The sequence below is a fragment of the Haliotis cracherodii genome, unplaced genomic scaffold (genome assembly GCF_022045235.1).
Source record: "Haliotis cracherodii isolate W230 unplaced genomic scaffold, xgHalCrac1.p SCAF_1, whole genome shotgun sequence".
NCBI lineage: Eukaryota > Metazoa > Mollusca > Gastropoda > Lepetellida > Haliotidae > Haliotis > Haliotis cracherodii.
The window spans coordinates 58,908,087-58,928,955 of NW_027266264.1; the positions used below are offsets into that span (position 1 = coordinate 58,908,087).

The window sequence follows — 20,869 nt, forward strand, 5'->3', positions numbered from 1 at the left end:
GGTCTGTAAAAAATCACGTCTGGACAAGACAATCATGAGCATTGATCAACGCAATTGGGATCACGATGACATGCATCAACCAAGTCAGCGAGCCTGGCCACCCGATCACGTTAGTCGCCTCTTAAAACAAGCATAGTCGCCTTTTAAGGAAAGCATGGGTGGCTGAAGGTCTATTCTATCCCCAAGAGAATGGTGGCTGTTTGCGACAGACAGTTTGTCATGTAACAGTAAATGGGTTAAAGGAGAGAAATGTTGGCATTTCACCTGTGTCAACTCCTGAAGTCCGGGTATTTCTAGTCTCCATCCTTCGTCATCCGATAGATGGAAGTGAAATTTGTTCAACTTGTAGGACGCCATTTTGTCAATCAGACCAATGACGTCATTCTTCGGGAAGAAATTTCGTCCTGCATCCAGAAAAAGGCCACGATATCCATAACGTGGTGCATCGCGGACAAGCGTCGTGAAGAGCTTACCGTTCGCCTCGCGTATCAGCTGAAAACATAATTATTACACTTATATACAATGAAACTTCGCTGGTACAGAAAACCCTCATGCTCGAAACCTTTTGAATGTTTGAATAAATACAATTGAACATAACTCCGAACCTATGAATTAATTTAAGTATTAAGGTTGGTTTTATCATTAATATGACAAATACCATTTTTTATATTAAACAGTGTTTCACTGACGGCATATGAGTGAGTAAGGGAGCAAGTGGACATTGTTTTGGGCCGCTTTTTGCAATGTTTCTGCAATGTCACTGCGTGGAACATCAGATATGTCCTCCGGATGTGAGGGATTGAACCCTCGGTGGCGAACGACATCAATGCAACCGGTCAAGTAGGACATGCCTACCCTTTTCGCGAACATCTGGTGTCATCACTGGTATTTACAACTATTATGCATTTTACGCCCTATGGAATCACTTGCCTGATAAAGGTGTTAGGATCTATACGCCGCACTAATTGTAATAAAGAAGTTGTTCAGCCATAGAACTTGTCTTTCTACAACACATCAACTTCTAAATGCCACTCAAAGAACGTATGGGATCTGTTAAGTAACTCAAGATAATCGAGATTAATTGTTCTCTGGCGTTGACGTTTTATATTATAGAAGTAGTCTAGCCCACAGCCCCTCTCGTATAATATGTACCGCACACCTGTAATAATGTTTGAATTCCATAGAGCACTCCGGATGGTTGAGACCCAATAATGGTCACTGTCGACGACGTTGGGTTGATGTCTATACTGTAAGCGTCGTCCATGTGGTAGAGGCTTGTATTTTTTACTGTTACGCTCCCTATCTCTAATTTAACCGATGCGGTGGTTGTTGTGCCGGGTGTGGGACGAATGGATTTTAATGCTTGCTCTGCAAATACAAATATTTACTTATATTATGCGAACGATTACTGAAATGTACGCCTAAGTCAATTTTGTTAATTATTTTCAATTTACGACACAAATCTATTTGTAACAATTACATATAATAAGATGTCATGCTTGTTTCCTCTGTCTGAGGTACCAGGTGTCAAAGAGCGGAAGAAAATATAAATTTTCATTTCTTTTCATTAAAATTAAGTTTTATAATGCAGTAATGTTTTTTGAGGAATCAAAATTATGTTTTAGTCACTGTTTCAAGATGTTCAATTGTTTTTTCCCGCAACACATTAAACAGAAATCCAGAATATCAAATGACCTTCACTTATAGTATTGGGGCTTACTAAAGATTTGTTCCTCTGTGTCTAGCCCAGACTGTGCATGCACAGCAACATTAGACACATCCATCTGGAAGCTGCGGAGCCTGTTCATTGTCATCTCCATGGGTTTGGGGATGACGCGGATCTCTCCACTGTCATGTAGATCATCAACAGCAAACCGACTGAACCTTTCCTCCAGAGAAAATGGCGCAAAACGATCAAAGTTGTACCTCTTAAATTGCTGTGGCCGCGTGATTGGCTGCACAAAGTCCAGAGTCTCCCCGACAGTGCTGACCAGTACGTGGGGAACCAGACCCGCAGCAACGATGAACCAATTGGGCATCATATCTGTCTTAGCTGTCATCCAGAAGATGAGTTGCAGCTTTATCTATAAGAAGATAATTCAAACGAATACATGTCAACTGAACAACATACACTTCGTCCCACTTCTTGACCAATGAGTTCGAAACCCAGAACCGCCCTGACTAAAATTCTTGGTTTGTCAGCACATGTCCGGGTTTCATCAAAGTGATACACTTCTACATAACTTCGGGCTTTCCTCCCAGGTCACGCTAACGCACCGGGATATAAATGAATCCCTGTGGCGATAAATCAAGCTGAACTGACTCACTCACTCACTGATTTCTCATGTAGCATTAATGGAATGCACAGATAGCCGAGCGGGATATCTCTTTGCAGAGTTGCGTCCATTGACGTTGCTTGTATTATAGATTATCCTTGATCTGTCAGCATCATACCCCTGCGCGTGAGATTTCACAATACAGATAAACTCTTCTGACGACCTGCGTCAATTCATGCGCGTGACACATCGGATCCTCATGGGGGGTTAATATTGGTACCACGAATCCACATCCAATTTCATCATGATTATGATTGATTGAATATCTATCTCTAAATAAAACTCGTCCATGCAGTAAACATCACACGATCACTGTCTGTCTGTCCATCTATATGTCTCTCAGTCTCTCGCTCTTTAAATCTACAGTTAGACTACCTAAACAATTTCGCTATAAAACTATAAAACAACATCTACCTTTCTGCTTCTGCCAGGAAGAAGATCAAAGAAGCTGTCCGTTGCTGCTATCGTGAATTGCGTCCCTACAAGATGGTTGATCCTGACTCCTTGACCCGGAAGTTCATATCCCCCAGGTCGAGGCAGATAGTCCGGTTCTAACAAGAAGATTGAGTCGAGATGAATTCGCCAGTCTCCGTCTTTAGAGAGTGTTGTGTTGCCATTGTTGGTAAGAATTATTTCGGCAAATGCTCTAGTCTCTGTTTGGGTGTTGTCCTTGATAAGCCATTTAATTTGGAGATTTTTACCAAGGTCATTGAGGCCTTCCTGATCGAGAGCCATACAAGAGGCTATACCTGAAAAGTAAACATACATTTGACCTGTCATGAAGACATAGCAGTGATCGGGGGTGTCCTTGTGTATTTGGCGTCAGAATTCTCATCAGTATCACCATCTGATGCAATATACACAGGAGAAACAGTGGCAATACACTGTCATTTCTTTCATGATACTTTCTAGTCATATTGACATGACAAAGCTGTGTCTTTTTACGATGGTCTGGTGTTTGTATAACATAATCATCAGTATCACTGACTTCTGTCAATGTCATACGGACCATGGTATCTAGCACGTAATGGTTGATCAGGGATTGGCAAAGGCACTAAGATTGTATCACCAGGTCTGTCATGTCTCTCTTGAGACTTTTTGTCATATTGTACTTACATTTTGCCCTGGAATTCCTTCAAGTTATCCCGAGCAACTTCACAAGATTTTGAAAGACATACTCCAACAAACTAATTTTCAGACCAATCATTGAGCCAATGCTCCTTTAAGTGCTTAAAAGGACTAAAAACCTAGGGACTCCTGAACTGACTCCCTCGCAGCAAACAACAACAAATGAATGCTTTCACTCCAATCCATCTCAGTGTCAACACAGTAAGTCCTTGTCATATTCTTAAGAGTTTGATCAAATCGGTCTAAAGCTCCTTGAGATTCAAGATAACATGCCCTTGACTTAACCTGAGTTATGCCTACCTGGCGCATAGCCTGTTGGAAAATACCTCGACCCTGATCTGATCGTATAGTCTTCGGCAAACCAACCATGGTGAAAAACGTTACGAAACACTTGATAATAACCGGAGCTGTAATTGTCCAAATTCAGCCACATCATGCCGTCAATAAGGCCAAAGTCAATTTTTGTCAATTTTTGTCAATTTTTGTTCACACTCAAATGACCTGCCAAAGGAGTTTCATGTGCCAAGCTCTAAATATGCTTTTGATATGTATTTGGAAGAACAATTTTGCAGAAAACCTTCCATTCATTAACAACAGGTACATCTGGCGGTCTCAATTTCCTCATTTCCTTTAAATAGCAAACTGGAACCTTATCTTCTTCTTAAGAGAGTGCCTTGTTGGCAAGAGCTTTTAGTTCTGTATCATCCACTCTAACTTAACTAACTGCTCCCTACCCAGGGGTGGTTCCTCATTTTGAGTTGTCTCCCTCGAAAATTTAGACAGGTTAAGAGAATAATGCATAAAAATCCAGCCAAATCATAAATGGAATCATTATCAGAAACACTTTGCGTAGCACCAGTAACAACACACAAAAGAAAGAAAACTTTACTTAGCCATAGTAATAACAAATGAAGGTAAACTACCCGTTTTGTTCTTTTCAAGATTTTCATAACTTTTAGAATTTTCAAGCAAACATCCTACCCCTGCCAAATCATTTCCAATGAGCAAGTCCACACCTTTAACCCTTTAACAAAACCTCAGAGTTTGCCGATGACTCCAAAGAAAGTGACAAAATTCTACCTAGAATCAGAGGTTGAAGAGCACCAGTATCCCACAATATGGTTTAACATTGGAACATTTACTAACAAAAGTAAGTACTCCTCTATCACAACAGCAGACTTTGATGACTGGTCTACAACAGCTGACTCCTCATTAGCCGAACCACAAAAAGGCTCTGATTTGACATTCACAAAAGCATTCGGGGAAGAATGGCCGTTTGAGAAAGCGAACCTTCTACATTTAGAAATGATATGCCCTGGCTTGTGGCAATATCTACAAGTAGGCTCTGACGCAAATCCAGATATATTTTTAGAACCAACTGGAGTAGAACTTGACTTTATGTCAACAAACTCAGGGCCAAATGAACTATCCTTACCTGATTTGTAACCCTGCAAACTCCTGCCTGTAAGCCCTGACTGCTTAAAACTAACCCTGTGAGTAACGAATCATCATCAGCCAAAGTAGCAGCCTTGTGTAACGGATCCACTTTCTGCACATCAAGATATGTCTAAATCTATCAAAATCACCATGACCTCCGTTGAAGTACACCACCTGTCAAACAGAGTTTCCTTCTCCCTTGCAAACTCTACAAAAGTTGAACCATTCCTTTTCTTAGCAGACCGAAACATTTGTCTGTAAGCTTCAGGAATCAATCCATAATCCTTCAAATCTTCAGCCTTTAAAACCCGATAATCAGAACACCTATCAATAGGTAATGTAGAATAATCTTCCTGAGCTTTTCCTCTGAACACACGTTATAATAACAAACATGGTCCAATGATGTTGAGGCCATTTCAAACTGTTAGCCACCTTTTCACAATGTAAGAAAAACTTCTCAACATCATGTCCAGAGAAGGGCGGAACAAGTCTAATCTGCTTTGAAAGATCAAACAATCCATCACCTGCTGAGGTACGATCATTCTGTAGTTCAAGCTGTTTTAGCCTAATTTCTATCAGCTCTCATTTTTTAATTCTCAGTTTAAATTCTCATTTTTTTGTATTTTCAGCTTCAATTTCTTAAGCAGAAATTCTCTCCCTTTTTCTGCCTCCAATTCTTTTAGCGGAATTTCTATCACGGACAAGCCCCCAATTTCTGTTACGTGTCAATTCCCACATTGAAACAATATTAGGCTAACCTAGAACTTTTTACGTAAAATGACTTAGTGTTAAACCAACAAACAACCAACAAGTGGAATACAATCAACAAATGTTATTACAAAATTAACTAAATTTACAAATCAATACAAATTACAGCACAGCAATAACAGTGGCAGTACACAATAGAATCGTAGCACAATATTCAATGGTAATATATAATAAAACGGCAGTGGTGAGTATTATATACAAAAATACAGTAGTGATCACACAAGTCCATGATAATAATATATATTAACCCGGCGGCGACAGTGGTCAAGCTTCCAAGACGGGCCTATGAAGGAAATCTGGGATGAAAACTGATCTTCACACGAAAGCTGGTCTTGGTGTAATGGAATGTGAGAAATACGAAATGTGTGATACGATATACGAGAGGCATGCTCTTGTCCCCTTATATACATTCTAACTAGCTCCTGGATTTGTTTACACTGTGCCCTCACAAAATAGAATATTCCACATGTTTCACATGAATAGAATTTTCGCACTATCACAATCGGAGGCATGACACCAGCATCTTAAAATAGTAACTTCCTCAAAACTGCTTACATTAAACAGTACTATATTCCTGACAACTAATCACTATCTAAACACAATGCAATGGGCGTCTACCAAATCTGAACAGAAACAATGTAACCCAATTAGAATCATTGCTCAGCAATAAAATACACTGCCACTGCCATATAACAATGTCATAAGCTTATGTCATGGATAAAGGTTTTAGTAAAATTATACATTTTTGTTCATTGTTGCTTTTGTTGGAATTTTTCTATCAATTCTTGCATTACTTTAGGATACATCTTTCTAGCTCTCCTTTCTTTCCGAAAAAGTTTACTATAAAAAGACCACTTCCACATGGCCTACAAAGCTGTGTCACTGTCTGAACGCCAACTCCAACTCCACACTTGCGACAGGGCTTTGGAATAGTGCCCCTTTCCTTGTTATTGCACGATGATGTTGACGACAGTCATATTTACAGTGTTATCAACACATGACGTTTAAAACTAGCCAGTGGCACGTATTTGTTGCAATGATTGTTCACTCTGCTCCCATATTACTGTATGTCATATGACGCGTGGTCGTTCAATACACTGATAAGTGGACAGCTGAGAAATGCGCTATCAGCTGTGATAACTATTTGTTGTCTCAAACTGTCAAAAGGTTGTGCGCTAATAAAGTTATTTTGGCTGTATCAATTCTGAGTTAAACAAACTGAAAGAGCCATTTGTCCGATATTATGACTTTATACAGCTTCTGTTACTTTGTCTGTAATTATCTTGTAATATTTTTTTTCTATAAAGGCATTTACCAGATACAGAAGCCATGCCAATACATAAATTTTGAAACCGATGAGTTCCTATCCGATCTTTAAGGACATCGAAAACAATCATTGAATTGTAATGAAAGTGTCAGCGTTATCAGTAACGGACAAACGGACTTTATGTTGTGTTCACTATTTAGACTCACTACCGACATGGCTGTGGTCAGAGTAGGCAAGCTGATAGCAGCTTAGGCAAGTCATGAAGCAGTGCACTCAGCTCCCCTGCTGCTGAACAGATGTCGATTTCGTTACGTGGCTTTGATTGGACTATGCTTTACTTGTTAGTCCAACCATAATATAACTCTAGTGTGACATGAGAGCTAGAATCTAATTGGTCAGTAGGATGGACATGTCAAGCCCATAACTCGTAATGGACAATGGTAGCGCTTCGATCGTGGCACGAAATTCCAGCAAAGTTCCGCTGGATTTTTATAGTCAGTTGACTCCGTTGCCGCGGGAAGACGGGACATTGCTGAAAGCAGCCTTATGCCAGGATGTAATGAAGCCCCTCCAGCGCTATCGGTTTCGGGTAGGTAACACTTGGGTTCTAACGCTGATTTGAAACCGTGTGTCAATTATATAACAGCTTGCGGGTGAAAACAACAAACAAGTGCAGGTCTTAGGTGAAACAAACGAGTACAAGTGTACATCTGACAAACCCAGAAACCAAATCTGGAAGTCAGGATTTAAACCCATGCCCGGGTACAGGAACCCCGACGCCATTGGGCGTTGCTTATAATACACACAAGAATACTTTTCACACGTGGCACCAAAACGGCAAACAATCAGTTTATCAGAATAAGTTTAAAATGAAATAATTTCACCAAAATATATTGATAAACATTGTCATGTTTAAACCCATATGTACATGTCCTTTCATGTCTTACATCTTAAACCATGTTTTTCACTACCATGCAATGACCTCAACCCCACCCTAACCCCCTACCCACTCTCCCTCCCCATGCATACTGAATTTCATTATCAGTGTCTTTCCACATTCAGTCGAACTCCGCTTGTGACGAACCGACATGTAGCCACTGTCTCCCTCTAATATGCGGTAAACATTCAAATGAATGTCATGCAGTTCATGGTTTAAATGTACATAACATCTAACAATATATGGCAACATGTAAGAACCAGTAAACCCATTATGACATGTTATAAACAAATGCTTAAAAAAGAAGCATGTAATTTCTATTCAAATACCCAAAAGACCATGTTTCAACTACCCACAAGTCCCACAGAAAGCCGTGGGATAACTGGATTGTCTGACTATTTATAAGCCGTAGTGGAATAGTGCTGAGCGCGACGTTAAAAACAAACAAACAAACAAACAATTTAAAAGCACACGCAACAAATAGAAAACAACAAACATTATGAAGCCGATCAGTATATTGGTATGGGAGTATTACTGTAGATCAAACAATACTCACATAAATATGCCCCGAGAATCCACATACTTACACTACCGTCTCACTTCACAGCAGTGTATTAAACCAAAGACATGAAAGTGACACTGCTACCTTACAAAGACGAATGATAATTTCGCTCGTTTTGATTGGACAGTGTCACATTGATAGCAGTTGGTCACTTTAAATGCACTGTCGTGTGTATACAGGCAAACTTAACATATATTCAATTTCCCGGTTTTTGTTTCGTCAAGAACAGTCGTGTCCCTTCCATGTCCATAAGAAATCTCCACTTAAGCAGAGTCCATTGTATGATTCCTGACTATAATATGAGTATGTCTTTCAGAATCAGTATCAAATAATGATGACATCAGGTGTTCGTGCAAAAGGGAGCGAATCATGTCCGACCGGAGGTACCCGTCACAAACACATGCAAAGGCAAGTGAAGTGTTCAACTAGAAAACACATATGGTACGATGTCAAAATAGGGAATTGCATCGGACATAGTTTTTGTCACCGTGCGTCAGATTTAGAAATGTGACCCACAAACTATAAAGCTTTGCTTGCAATATGGTAATTAAACTCTTTCTTCTAAGTCTGACTACTTAATGGTTGTGTTTGTTTGTTGTTTAACGCCGCACTCAGCAATATTTTAGCTCTATGACGGTTGTCTGTAAATAATGGAGTCTGAACCAGACAATTCAGTGATTGATATCATGAGCATCTATCCACGAAATTGGTATACGATGACATGCATCAACCAAGTGCGCGAGCCCTACAGACACCTCTCACGACAAGCACTGGTTGATGAAGACACGGAACCCCAAGGGTAGAAACTTCAGAATGCAGCAGCGCATATTACATTCACCAATGAAGTTTCCACGATAGAATTAAATTCTTTTTGGAATTTTCAGTGCAAAAGTATAGTATGATGATAAGTAAATATGATAAAAGTGACTACATATGTATGTCTTTTGTTCATAGTTGTACTTGGAGTATGCACCTCCGTTTCATCAAAATGATTGAAAATGTAAACGAGACGATGGAGAGTAGTGGATAAATGATTACCTTGTCACAATGAAGCCCTAGGTTCGATTCTCCTTATGTGTGCAACGTGTGAACCACATTCTATACTACTAAAGCCGTAATAGGATAGCTATTTCCGAGCCGTGATAGCACTTACAATTCTGAACACGGACATATTACCGAAATTAATTATCTTATGTATGACCTACATATTTACTTCTCAGGAATACAATAGTGAAAAGAAAATGAAGGAACAGCACACTTTAACAGGGATGCTTTGTCAGTTAATTTGATAAAGTGAATAGGTTTCAGGGCATTATGCCACTGAACATATGAAAATCTTAAAACTCGCAATCGACCATTGGTGGAGCTAACGTTGACCTTTAGACCAGGAAGATGTTCCACAAAGAGATCTCATCATTAACGCGACCGTAACTCCCACTCTATAACACTAATTCACGGCAGTCGCTTTGTGGAACGGGGCACAGGTGGACTTGATGACAATTACAATGGACAAGTTGCAGATGTTAGTTCACTTTCCTACTGCCATTTCACATTTCTGGCTGTGTTCAAGCTTTGTCAGGAGTGTCCTTATCTGTCAGAACAGTAATAAAGTAAAATCGAGTCAGAAGGTAACTCAGTATATTTCTATTTAAGGTACAAAGATAAAGATAATAGTTAGAGATTATGGTGAATCGTTGTAATGACATAACGAACACCAGATAGCAATTGGCCACGTTCATACTGTTGTTGTTGACCTTGACAATTCAGCACCACCTTTGTTTAATATTTGATTGAATAATCAAGTATTATAAAAGTACTGATATTAAGACAAGTGTACTGGACACGGTACGAGGAAGAGAGACCGATATGAATGACTATGACCTTAATGGCCGGCATTGTCCATTGACATTGAAAAATGGGGAAGACCATTTGTGTCATGCCGATGGATGGAACGCTTTCGTTGTTAATGTGAAACATGTCATATATCAGTAACTCTTCATGATTAATGGCGGTAAAAGAATCCTTATGTCATGTGTGTGTGTGTGTGTGTGTGTGTGTGTGTGTGTGTCTGTGTGTGTGTGTCTGTGTGTGTGTGAGAGAGAATTCTGTCACATCGTGGGGGCCATTGAGTTTCACATAATCGTAACCCATCTGGGAATCGAACTCGCGCCTTTGACGGGATAAGGTTTCTTTTATTCCAATGGGCTACCGAATCGTCCCAACATGGATGATTGTATTTCACGAAAGGCAATATTATCATTAATCAAGTTAGAAATCGTAATCCTACAAGAAAAACTCCGTCATAGTCTGAATGTGGTCCGAGACAATGTGCACAGAAGCAGTCTCTCGTGGGATGGGCACTATCCCCTGGGATTTGCACCCAAACTCCAACCCAACCCTCCACATCCTTTGAAAATAATATGCATTTGTATCGAAGCAGACACATACGCATGCAAGCACAGACTGACTGAAGTTAACAATACGACTATTTGACTTTCGCACCCCCACTGAAGTTAACAATACGAATATTCGACCCCCACCCCCACTGATAATAACAATATTTATATTTGTCTCACCCTGCGGAAGTTGACAATACTCGCGAAACTTTCAGCGTATCCTTCACCACCGCTGGCACCCGTGACAAACACGAAAAATCATCTTCATATATAGACGACATCTTTCATACAGGGAACATGTCTCTTATTTTGAAGACGAAAAGGGACAGCCCCACACAATACACTGTAAGTTGCCGAATGTGCAGCGGGAATAACTCGTGTGACCATATCAATTTGTGTTTATATTGGAAGATATCACTTTCATGTTCTGTACTTGTTTAGATTCTTGAATGTTTTTTTTTTTATCATATAATGTTTTAAATGTTTATATAAAATGTTGTTACTAATACACCATCAACAATTTTGTTATGTTTGTGTATCACGTAAATGTCATATTATTAAATTGGTTGAATTGTTCTCTTTTTATGTCTGTATTCTATATATAGTCAACACTGTTGCAACATTGGCAAAGCATGTTATTGTTAAATATTATTATTTTAGTTAGGCTAGACAATTTGTCTACAATCACAATTAAAAAAAGGATAAACGTCGATATGTTTTGCCATTGTACGCAGAAGCAGGTAATGCGAGTAACGCATCTTTGATGAATATAATTGATTTGAAAAATCAACAAAAGATTTTATTCTTATATCTAAATTGTATATTATTTTTAAAAAAAAGTCTCTTACTGAAATCTCATATTTGCGAGACAGCCATGACGTCCCTCTGGCATGCAATGATGGCATGATATAATGGATGACGTCACATGCTTCCATAATTACTGAACTCGCCTATCCTGCAAAATATGCTGAAGTTGACAATATTAATATTTGTCTCACCCTGTGAAGTTGACAATACTAATATTTGTCTCACCCAGTGAAGTTGACAATACTAATATTTGTCTCACCCTGCTGAAGTTAACAATACTAATCTTTGTCTCACCCAGTGAAGTTGACAATACTAATATTTGTCTCACCCTGCTGAAGTTAACAGTACTAATATTTGTCTCACCCAGTGAAGTTGACAATACTAATATTTGTCTCACCCTGCTGAAGTTAACAGTACTAATATTTGTCTCACCCAGTGAAGTTGACAATACTAATATGTGTCTCACCCTGCTGAAGTTAACAGTACTAATATTTGTCTCACCCAGTGAAGTTGATAATACTAATATTTGTCTCATCCTGCTGAAGTTGACAATACTAATATTTGTCTCACCTTGCTGAAGTTGACAATGCTAGTATTTGACTAACCCTGCTGCAAAAAACATCCAAACTACATCAAAGTTGTTCTAATAAATATTGACACCACTTAATATTTAATTTGATTAATAAAATGTATGTCTGTTTCAAGGTGATGCAATGTACCCTATATAAATATATGCATGCATGCTTTCAAATGTATGTCCTAATGAAAGCGATTGCAGAATCAGTTTTATCCTAGTGTCTTATTAAATATCTTACTACAAAGCATGTCAATCTGTAATATTGTGATGTAGTAACGAAATTTTGAACAGAGAAGAGGTGACTAACGGGATCGGGTGGTCAGGTTCGCTGACTAGGTTGATGCATGTCATCGTATCCCAATTACGTGGATCGATGCTCATGATGTCAATCAGTGGATTGTCTTGTCCAGGCTCAATTATTTACAAATCGCCGTCATACAGCTGGAATATTGCTGAGTGCGGGGTTAAACAACAAACACACAACGACGTTCTGGGAAAAGGAAACATTCGAACGTTCAGAGCAAACTTCAAAATGTTGTGACGTGTCATATAGCTAGAATATTGCTGAGTGCGGCGTAAAACAACAAACAAACAAACAAAGCATACCCGCAAGCCGCTATATGGCTGAAATAATTCCGATGCGACCATAAATTGTAACTCACCTTTCTTTCAATTTCTCTCAAGACCTCTCAAGATTTATTCAACAAATTGTACCTGTACGCAGAAATGCATCGGCAAACATTAACGCATGGAAACATTGGCTGCATCCCTCTATAGATAGAATAACGCACGACAGAACAAGAATGACATTATACACACAAGCAATCTGGTCCTCATTTTAACAACTGCAAGCTGGGTTATAGTGGCGACATCCTGTTATCTACGTAGTGAGTGTTTCCTGTCTTTACAACCCAGACATACGCATGGCCGGAAATGTGACGACAAGCAAGGTATATTTCACAAATACTTGCCACATAATATTCACACACACTTGCGACATAATATTCACACACACTTGCGGCATAAGGTGTTCATCTTTCACCAGCGAGCAACTGCATTGTGCGCAAGGCTATGGTATTCGGAGCATCGAGTTTTGGCTTTAAATTTGTGGTATTTGTGTTTACCTTCATCAATGGTAAGTTATATTTATTATTTCGTATGACTCTATGTTATCTTACTGCTTTGAGTTACAAATGTCAATTGCGTGGTGTGGCGTATTTTACGGTTTGAATGGGCTCGTAAAATTCCGTCCACCCTGCTAGTTTTTGTTTTTTGTTGTTAAGCGCCGCACTCACCAATGTGCCTGCTATATGACGGCGGTCTGCAAATAATGGACCAGTCTGGACCAGAAAAATTGCAATCAAGTGATTGTTAACATGAGCATCGATCCACGCAATTGGGATGCGATGACATGCATCAACCAAGTCAACGATCCTGACCACACGATCCCGTTACTCGCCTTTTAAGGCAAGCACGGGCTGGTGAAGATCTATTCTAACCCGGATCTACACGGGTCCCAGCCAGCTGTTGACACATCTAACGAATTTAGAATTACGAGTTTGCAGGTTATAAAACCGTTCGGTGAATTAGATTTGTGTGAAATTCCGACCAATCTAGATCTGTCTGTACTAAGTTAAGCCTGTATGTGTCCCAGTGTGGTTAGTTAAAAGTGCGAACAGGGTCAGTTGTAATGTGACAAGTAAGTAACGCTATGTTGAACATGATGACGTCACGAAGTCTGCACAGACAGGGCGCCGATATACACGATCGTGACTGGCCAATACCAACATTTTATGATAATATAAGGCAAAGACAGGCAGCATATGAAATAGTGTATTGAAAGTACAATGTATGTTAACAGTCACATTCAATCACTTTGTTTTCATCCTGGAATGGACAGCCTCCGTGGTCTACTGGTAGAGCGTCCGCCCGGAGAGCGGAAGGTCCGGGGTACCAAAAGACGTTGAAAGATAGTACTTGTTGTTACCCTGTCTGGCGCTCGGCATTCAGGGGATAAAACAAGGACTGGTCGGCTCGGAGCCAGTATAGTGTGTCTGAGTGGGGTATTCATGTTAAACTGCGGCATGGTATCTCACTGGGCTCGCACTATAAATCGGCATCAGCCCGGACTAGTACAAGCAGCCACACACATGTGCATGCACGTCGCTATATAAGTGCAATAATCTTGGACGCGACGTTAAACCCCATTTCACCTCACCTCACCATCCTCGAATGAGGGACGCCTAGTGGATCATGCGTTAGCTGGTCACGTCAAACACTCGGGTTTGATGCCGGATGTTAAACGCCGCTTTTAGGGTTATTTCATGTGTGAAACCCATTTCAGACGACTGAAATAATCCTAAAAGCGTCGTTTACTCAACACACTCATCCATCCCTTTGGACATACATATATACAAAAACACGGTAAATGTGGGAGGACAGTAAGCAGTGCAAGTCACTGTTTGAAGTCATGTGTATGAATTATACTGCATAACCACACTTTAATGTTGTACATGCTCAACAGACGATTCAACATGCATGTAGGTGTAATATCTTCATCATATTGTTAAAAGTGGCTTCTTTGTTGTTGTATGGTATATGTGTTGTACATTATATATACTCAAATCTACTACATGTATAATTATAAAGCCAGAGTATAACAGTCGCGATTATCGGCCAAAACAGATTCGACTGGGCATAAAGGCAAGATAGCGGTGAAAATGATGTAAAAGGGTCACTGAAATTCAGTGATGTGACCTGTTGTCACTTAAAAGCAAACGTATCTGTATCTATGTCTTCATTTATCATATTGTCATTAAGCTCAGAAGCACAGGCTTAAATCTTTCATTTTCCTTCAAGACCTAAAAGTGAACTGGTATCTATTTGATTTGGCCGAATAGGAATTTCCCAGGATCTCTGAAGATTTTAATTGTTAAAAAAAGTTTCAAGAAACTTTAACATCCAATTTCAAATTCAGTGTTGGCTAGCAATTCTTGTTTAAAGTGAAATGTCAGCATATTGTGATTTCCTCATGTACAGCAGCTAGAGATGGAAATATATTTTGAGATGTGACCTTTGATCCGAACAGGACATCAAGCTTCCCTGGCCCGTCTTGGTCTGCTGGTTACACACTTACATGGTTGTATAACCGTATCATAAAATAACTATTACCTTCAGTTATCAGTCAATTATATAATCCTTTTTCCTTGAATACCCGTGCATATCTGTGATCCTTGTTGTACATGTGACCCGTGAAGACCCGGATGATAATGGTTATTGGCCGGGAAGGCGAAAATCAATCCCTCAGATTTAGAAATTACGTTCGCCTTCCCGGTCATCACAAAAATGCTTATTATGTTAATTACAAAGAAAACACCAATGAAATGAGGACACTATTTAATCTGGACAACAAAGTCAATATATAACAAGTATAGTATAACATATCATATATCATGCATGTATTTAAATATGTCTATAGACATACATTTTATCATTTATGTAATAATCCAGTTGATTTTTTTTATCTCTTTCTTCACTTTTCCGTGTCACAACACCCCAGTGTCCTCAATGTATAAGTGTCCGTTGTATACATAACGAGGGTACACATCACTGATCTTTTCATTCGCCTTCCCGGTCCCCAGTCCCTTACCCCTCCATTCGCCTTTCCGGTACTTCTGGTAAATAGATTTTCGACTTCCCGGCCCGACACCATAACAATAGGTCTTCAGCAACCCATGCTTGTCGTAAGAGGCGACAAACGGGATCGGGTTGTCTGGTACGCTGACTTGGTTGATGCATGTAATCGTATCCCAACTGCGTGGATCGATGCTCATGGAGTTAATCACTGGATTGTTAGGTCCAGACTCGATTACTTACAGACCGCCGTCATATAGCTGGAATTTTGCTGAGTGCAGTGTTTAACAACAAACAAATGTACAAATACATGTATGTACTACATGTGCATCACAACAATTTATCTACTCTGTTACAACAGTGGAAGGGGACGGATGCATCAGTGAAACATTGACAGCGACCAAGGAAGCAAGATATCTAACATCGCCAGGCTACCCACTGAGGTACCAGAAGTAAGTATAGCTGTACACAGCACTGTGTTAAAAAGAAGATGCCTTTGAAGCATTATAAAAGTAACCTGGATGTCTGTGGTTTCATTTATTTAATCAGATGAACTGATTGATCATGGTTGATTTATAGCATTAAGGTCACTGTTGATTGAGACAAGCGGAAGTCACCGGAAATTCAATATAGCCATCGCGTTTCTTGGCAAATGTCCATGGTGACGTTGCACGAAACAATCTTAGCGCTACGACTGTCGTAAGTCTGTGTTAAGGTATGGGAGTTACGATATACTTAGCGCTAAGATCGCCCGGAATCCAATTGCCGCCGGTCCGAATCCAAGAAAGGCCTTGATTAAGATTTTTGGTATGTAGCGCAATGCCGGTTCTCGTTGGTATCACCAAATAAGTAAACGTCTAAGACTTGCATCACTCGGCCTATCAGATAAAATAACTGTTAACAAGCGAAAGCTCGAAATTCAATATAGCTGCCGCTTTTCTTTCTAATGATCATATTTGTTAGGCGTGTCGGAATCTGATTAAGATTCTTGGTATGTACATGTAGCAATACCGCAGTTCGGGGGACTTGCATTACTTCCGGGTTTTAGCCCACATGAAGCGGACACGCCGAAAAGTAAGAGAAATACTTCTCCAAGCAGTGTAAATCGAAACTCACTCGTTCAGTCCATGTGTTTGTGTGAGAACCTCGGACACAATCTACGTCAGACAACACTTGAGAAAAAACCTATCATTTTACTTTTGCAGCAACTTAAATTGTATTTGGGAAATTGTCGGACCCCAGAACAGCGAGCTGAAGGTGAAGATCCTCAGCAGTGACATCGGCCGGCAAGTGACCTGTGATGGAGACTACGTCCAGGTGCTTGATGGTAGGTTGCTATACGTTCAGTCCAGGTGCTGGATGGTAGGTTGCTATACGTTCAGTCCAGGTGCTGGATGGTAGGTTGCTATACGTTCAGTCCAGGTGCTGGATGGTAGGTTGCTATACATTCAGTCCAGGTGCTGGATGGTAGGTTGCTATACTTTCAGTCAAGGTGCTTGATGGTATGTTGCTATACCTTCAGTCCAGGTGATTGATGGTAGGTTGCTATACGTTCAGTCAAGGTGCTTGATGGTATGTTGCTATACCTTCAGTCCAGGTGTTTGATGGTAGGTTGCTATACGTTCAGTCAAGGTGCTTGATGGTATGTTGCTATACGTTCCGTCCAGATGTTTGATCGAAGTTTGCTACACATTCAGTCCAGGTGCTTGATGGTAGGTTGTTGTATGTTCAGTCCAGGCGTTTAATAGGAGGTTGCTTTCCGTTCAGTCCAGGTGCTTGATTGCAGGTTGTTATAGGTTCAGACCAGGTGCCTAATGGTAGGTAGTTAAACGTTCAGTCCAGGTGCTTGATGACATGTTGTAATACGTTCAGTCCAGGTGCTTGGTGGTAGGTTTGCTATAAGTTCAGTCCAGGTGTTTGATGGTAGGTTTATTATAGGTTCAGTTCAGGTGCTTGATGGTAGGTTTGCTCTAGGTTCAGTCCAGGTGCTTGATGGTAGGTTTGCTATAGGTTCAGTCCATGTGTTAGGTGGTAGGTTTGCTATAGGTTCCGTCCATGTGTTAGGTGGTAGGTGTGCTATAGGTTCAGTCCGGGTGCTTGATGGCAGGTTGGTATCGGTTCAGTCGAGATGCTTGGTGGTAGAGTTGCTATAGGTTCAGTCCAGGTGCTTGGTGGTAGGTTTGCTAAAGGGTTCAGTCCAGGTGCTTGATGGTAGGTTTGCTATAGGTTCAGTCCAGGTGTGTGATGGCAGGTTGCTACAGGTTCAGTCCAGGTGCTTGATGGTAGGTTTGCTGTAGGTTCAGTCCAGATGCTTGATGGTAGGTTTGCTATAGGTTCAGTCCAGGTGCTTGATGGTAGGTTGATATACCTTCAGTCGAATTGTTTGATGGTAGGTTGCTACACGTTCAGTCGATGAATTAATCAACACGTGCTCATCTCTTCAGAATCTAATCCAGTAAATATCGGATCGGGTTGCCAGGCTCGATTACTTGGTTTGTTGCTCATGTCGCTACAAGTAATCAAATCAAACAGATGAACATATTACGGTTAAACATGGTATGTGATATACGTATAATTCTGTTGTTATACCAGGAAGCAAGGGCGCGGCCTCGCTTGGGACGTTCTGTGGCGTCAATACACCTTCGTACAGAAGCAGCGGCTCCACCATCACGATCAGGTTTATATCTGATGGATCAGGAACTGGTAAGGGTTTCCGGCTGCAGTACTACTATACAGGTGAGTTGGTGCGCTGCTGCGTTGTTGCATCCATAACATTCAGACGCCCTTGTGAAATGATGGGATAGAATTGATCTTCAGCAGCCAGTGTTTGTCGTAAGGGATGACTAACTAGATCGGGTGGTCAGGCTCGCTGACTTTGTTGATGCATGTCATCGCATCCCATTTGTGTAGATCGGTGCTCATGATGTCAATCACTGGAGTTTCTTGTCCAGACTTGATTATATACAGACCGCCGCCATATACCTTGAATATTGACGAGTGCGGTGTTAAACAACAAACAAACAAACTAATTAGGTTCAGATGTGTTTTTACAACATTTTTTTAACTAGTCACATTGCTGTCCCGACAGTGTCCATTTATCGTACCTTTTATACCAGTAGTAAATGAGTAAGTGAATGTTACAAACGTCGCATGAACAATAATCAAGTTATATCACGGCGTCCTGAAAATACGTTTGGACCACACAACAAGTGAGTGAAACGATCCCCGCAACAGGATTGCAGACTCATGATGTCGCAGCGTGATGCACGGGGTCGTTATGTCGATTACTTTGTATAAACTGTGTGTATAAAATACATTCTCTCGTTTCAGACTCACAGACGTATACCTCGGCGTTCCTTTGCGGTATTGGGATATGTGTGGGTGTCATTTTATTCTTCTTTGTTCTTTGCAAAACTGCCTCCAGATGTGCAAGGAAAAGACACGAGAGGAGAATTGAACTTGAAACTCAGCATCAAAATCAGCAGATAGAGATGCCTACAGGGATTGTGGCTCCAAATGGTAATGATACAGAGTTATCTGCCCCTCCTCCGACATACAACGACATTGTTAATAGCAACATCATGAACAACAACAAAGACAATATGAATGACACGTCACCACCGCCTTATTCGTCATTACGCATATCGGATACATAAGACTTACGCATAGTTTGTTGCTTAACGCAGCAATCAGTAATATTCTATCTATATGACGGCGGTCTGTAAATAATCGAGCATGGACTGGACAATCCAGTGTTGTGATATCATGAGCATCGATCTACGCAAATGGGATGCGATGACATGCATCAACAATGTCAGAGAGCTTGATCACCCAATCCCGTTAGTCGCCTCTTACGAAAAGCAAAGTCGCCTTTTACAGCAAGCATGGGTTACTGAGGACAAATTCTAACCCGGATCTTAACGGGCCACTTAAGCATAGAGAATGGAAGATATACTTATACCTCTTTCGAAGAACAGTTATACATGTTTTTAGCTGTTTATTGTCGATGAAATAAATGTTTTATATCCTTGTAAATTCGATCTGATGATGTGAGAAATATGCGCATTACTCCTTCTAGTCATGAAGCACATAGCAAACAACCTTGATATATCTCCTTGTTAGCAGATATGACAATATCCAAAAATCTATGGTTTTTTTATGATGCGTTATCAAACTCATGAACTCTTTTATTGTTTCACAGCAGAAAAATGACGTTTCCTTAAAATATATATTGTATGTAAACTTTATACCGATTCAACCATAACACTGAAGGTTGATCTCATTTGATTGGCTACTTTTACTAAATCAAAAGTGGTTAACGCGTCACTGCAGTGAAAACGTACACAAGAAAGAACGCTTTTTAGTCATGGTAGAACGGAAAGATTGCAGCTATTCGTGGCGAGAAATGTCTACATTCCTATCATTGGGAAACAGAATCAAACTCAAATCTCAATCAAATATCATATTAAAGGGAACATTTACCTTTCAAAATAAGGCAAATATAGAAAATTATCTGGATAGAACGTAGTTTATCCAACTACTACTACTACTACTACTACTACTACTACTACGTACTCCGATCAACTTTTCACAATACGACACGTGAAGATCCGGGGAAGAATAGGTCTTCAGCAACCCATGCTTGCTGTAAAAGGCGACTATGCTTGTCGTAAGAGGTAACTAAAGGGATCGGGACGTCAGGCTCATGATATCAATCACTGGATTGTCTGGTCCAGACTCGATTATTTACAGACCGCCGTCATATAGCTATGTATCCATGTAGGTCGCCATCTGTCATTGTCGGAGATGAAGTTTACCAGGAACTGGCAAAACGAATGTTGCGAGACTGTATTCGTGCACTGGTAGTAAAATGTACGTTCTGAATCTTCAGACGTTGTGTTTTGAGAGATCGAGCGACATTTTATTTCGAGGACACTTGAAGAAATAGGTAGCCTGCAATAAAACAAGTCAGTTTATCTATATTCTTACTTTGGCGTTTCCAATGTCTCCGGAATCGTAAA

At 40.2% G+C, this 20,869-nt stretch overlaps 2 protein-coding genes across 3 annotated transcripts in view; one reads left to right on the top strand and one right to left on the bottom strand.

Annotated features, from left to right (window-relative positions):
• The window catches only part of LOC139479929 (uncharacterized), a 21,926-nt gene extending 13,415 nt beyond the window's left edge, over positions 1-8,511 (bottom strand). Inside the window, exons 1-5 of the mRNA XM_071262867.1 lie at positions 8,430-8,511; positions 2,751-3,085; positions 1,721-2,084; positions 1,160-1,368; positions 265-492 (exon numbers count right to left, since the gene is read on the bottom strand). Of these exons, the coding sequence (XP_071118968.1) occupies positions 265-492; positions 1,160-1,368; positions 1,721-2,084; positions 2,751-3,085; positions 8,430-8,454 (1,161 nt within the window). The 5' untranslated portion in view covers positions 8,455-8,511. The remainder of the gene's footprint in view (positions 1-264; positions 493-1,159; positions 1,369-1,720; positions 2,085-2,750; positions 3,086-8,429) is intronic.
• LOC139479918 (scavenger receptor cysteine-rich domain-containing protein DMBT1-like) lies at positions 7,465-20,089 on the top strand. Of its 2 annotated transcripts, none has more exons than XM_071262854.1 (5): positions 7,465-7,525; positions 16,210-16,300; positions 17,054-17,175; positions 18,441-18,584; positions 19,179-20,089. In XM_071262854.1, the coding sequence occupies exons 1-5, from the start codon at positions 7,483-7,485 to the stop codon at positions 19,502-19,504; spliced, it is 726 nt and encodes a 241-aa protein (XP_071118955.1). In that variant the 5' UTR covers positions 7,465-7,482; the 3' UTR covers positions 19,505-20,089. The 2 variants fall into 2 exon arrangements, with proteins under 2 accessions (XP_071118955.1, XP_071118945.1); XM_071262844.1 differs by lacking the exon at positions 7,465-7,525 and adding an exon at positions 13,248-13,350.
• The last annotated feature ends 780 nt before the right edge of the window (positions 20,090-20,869 follow it).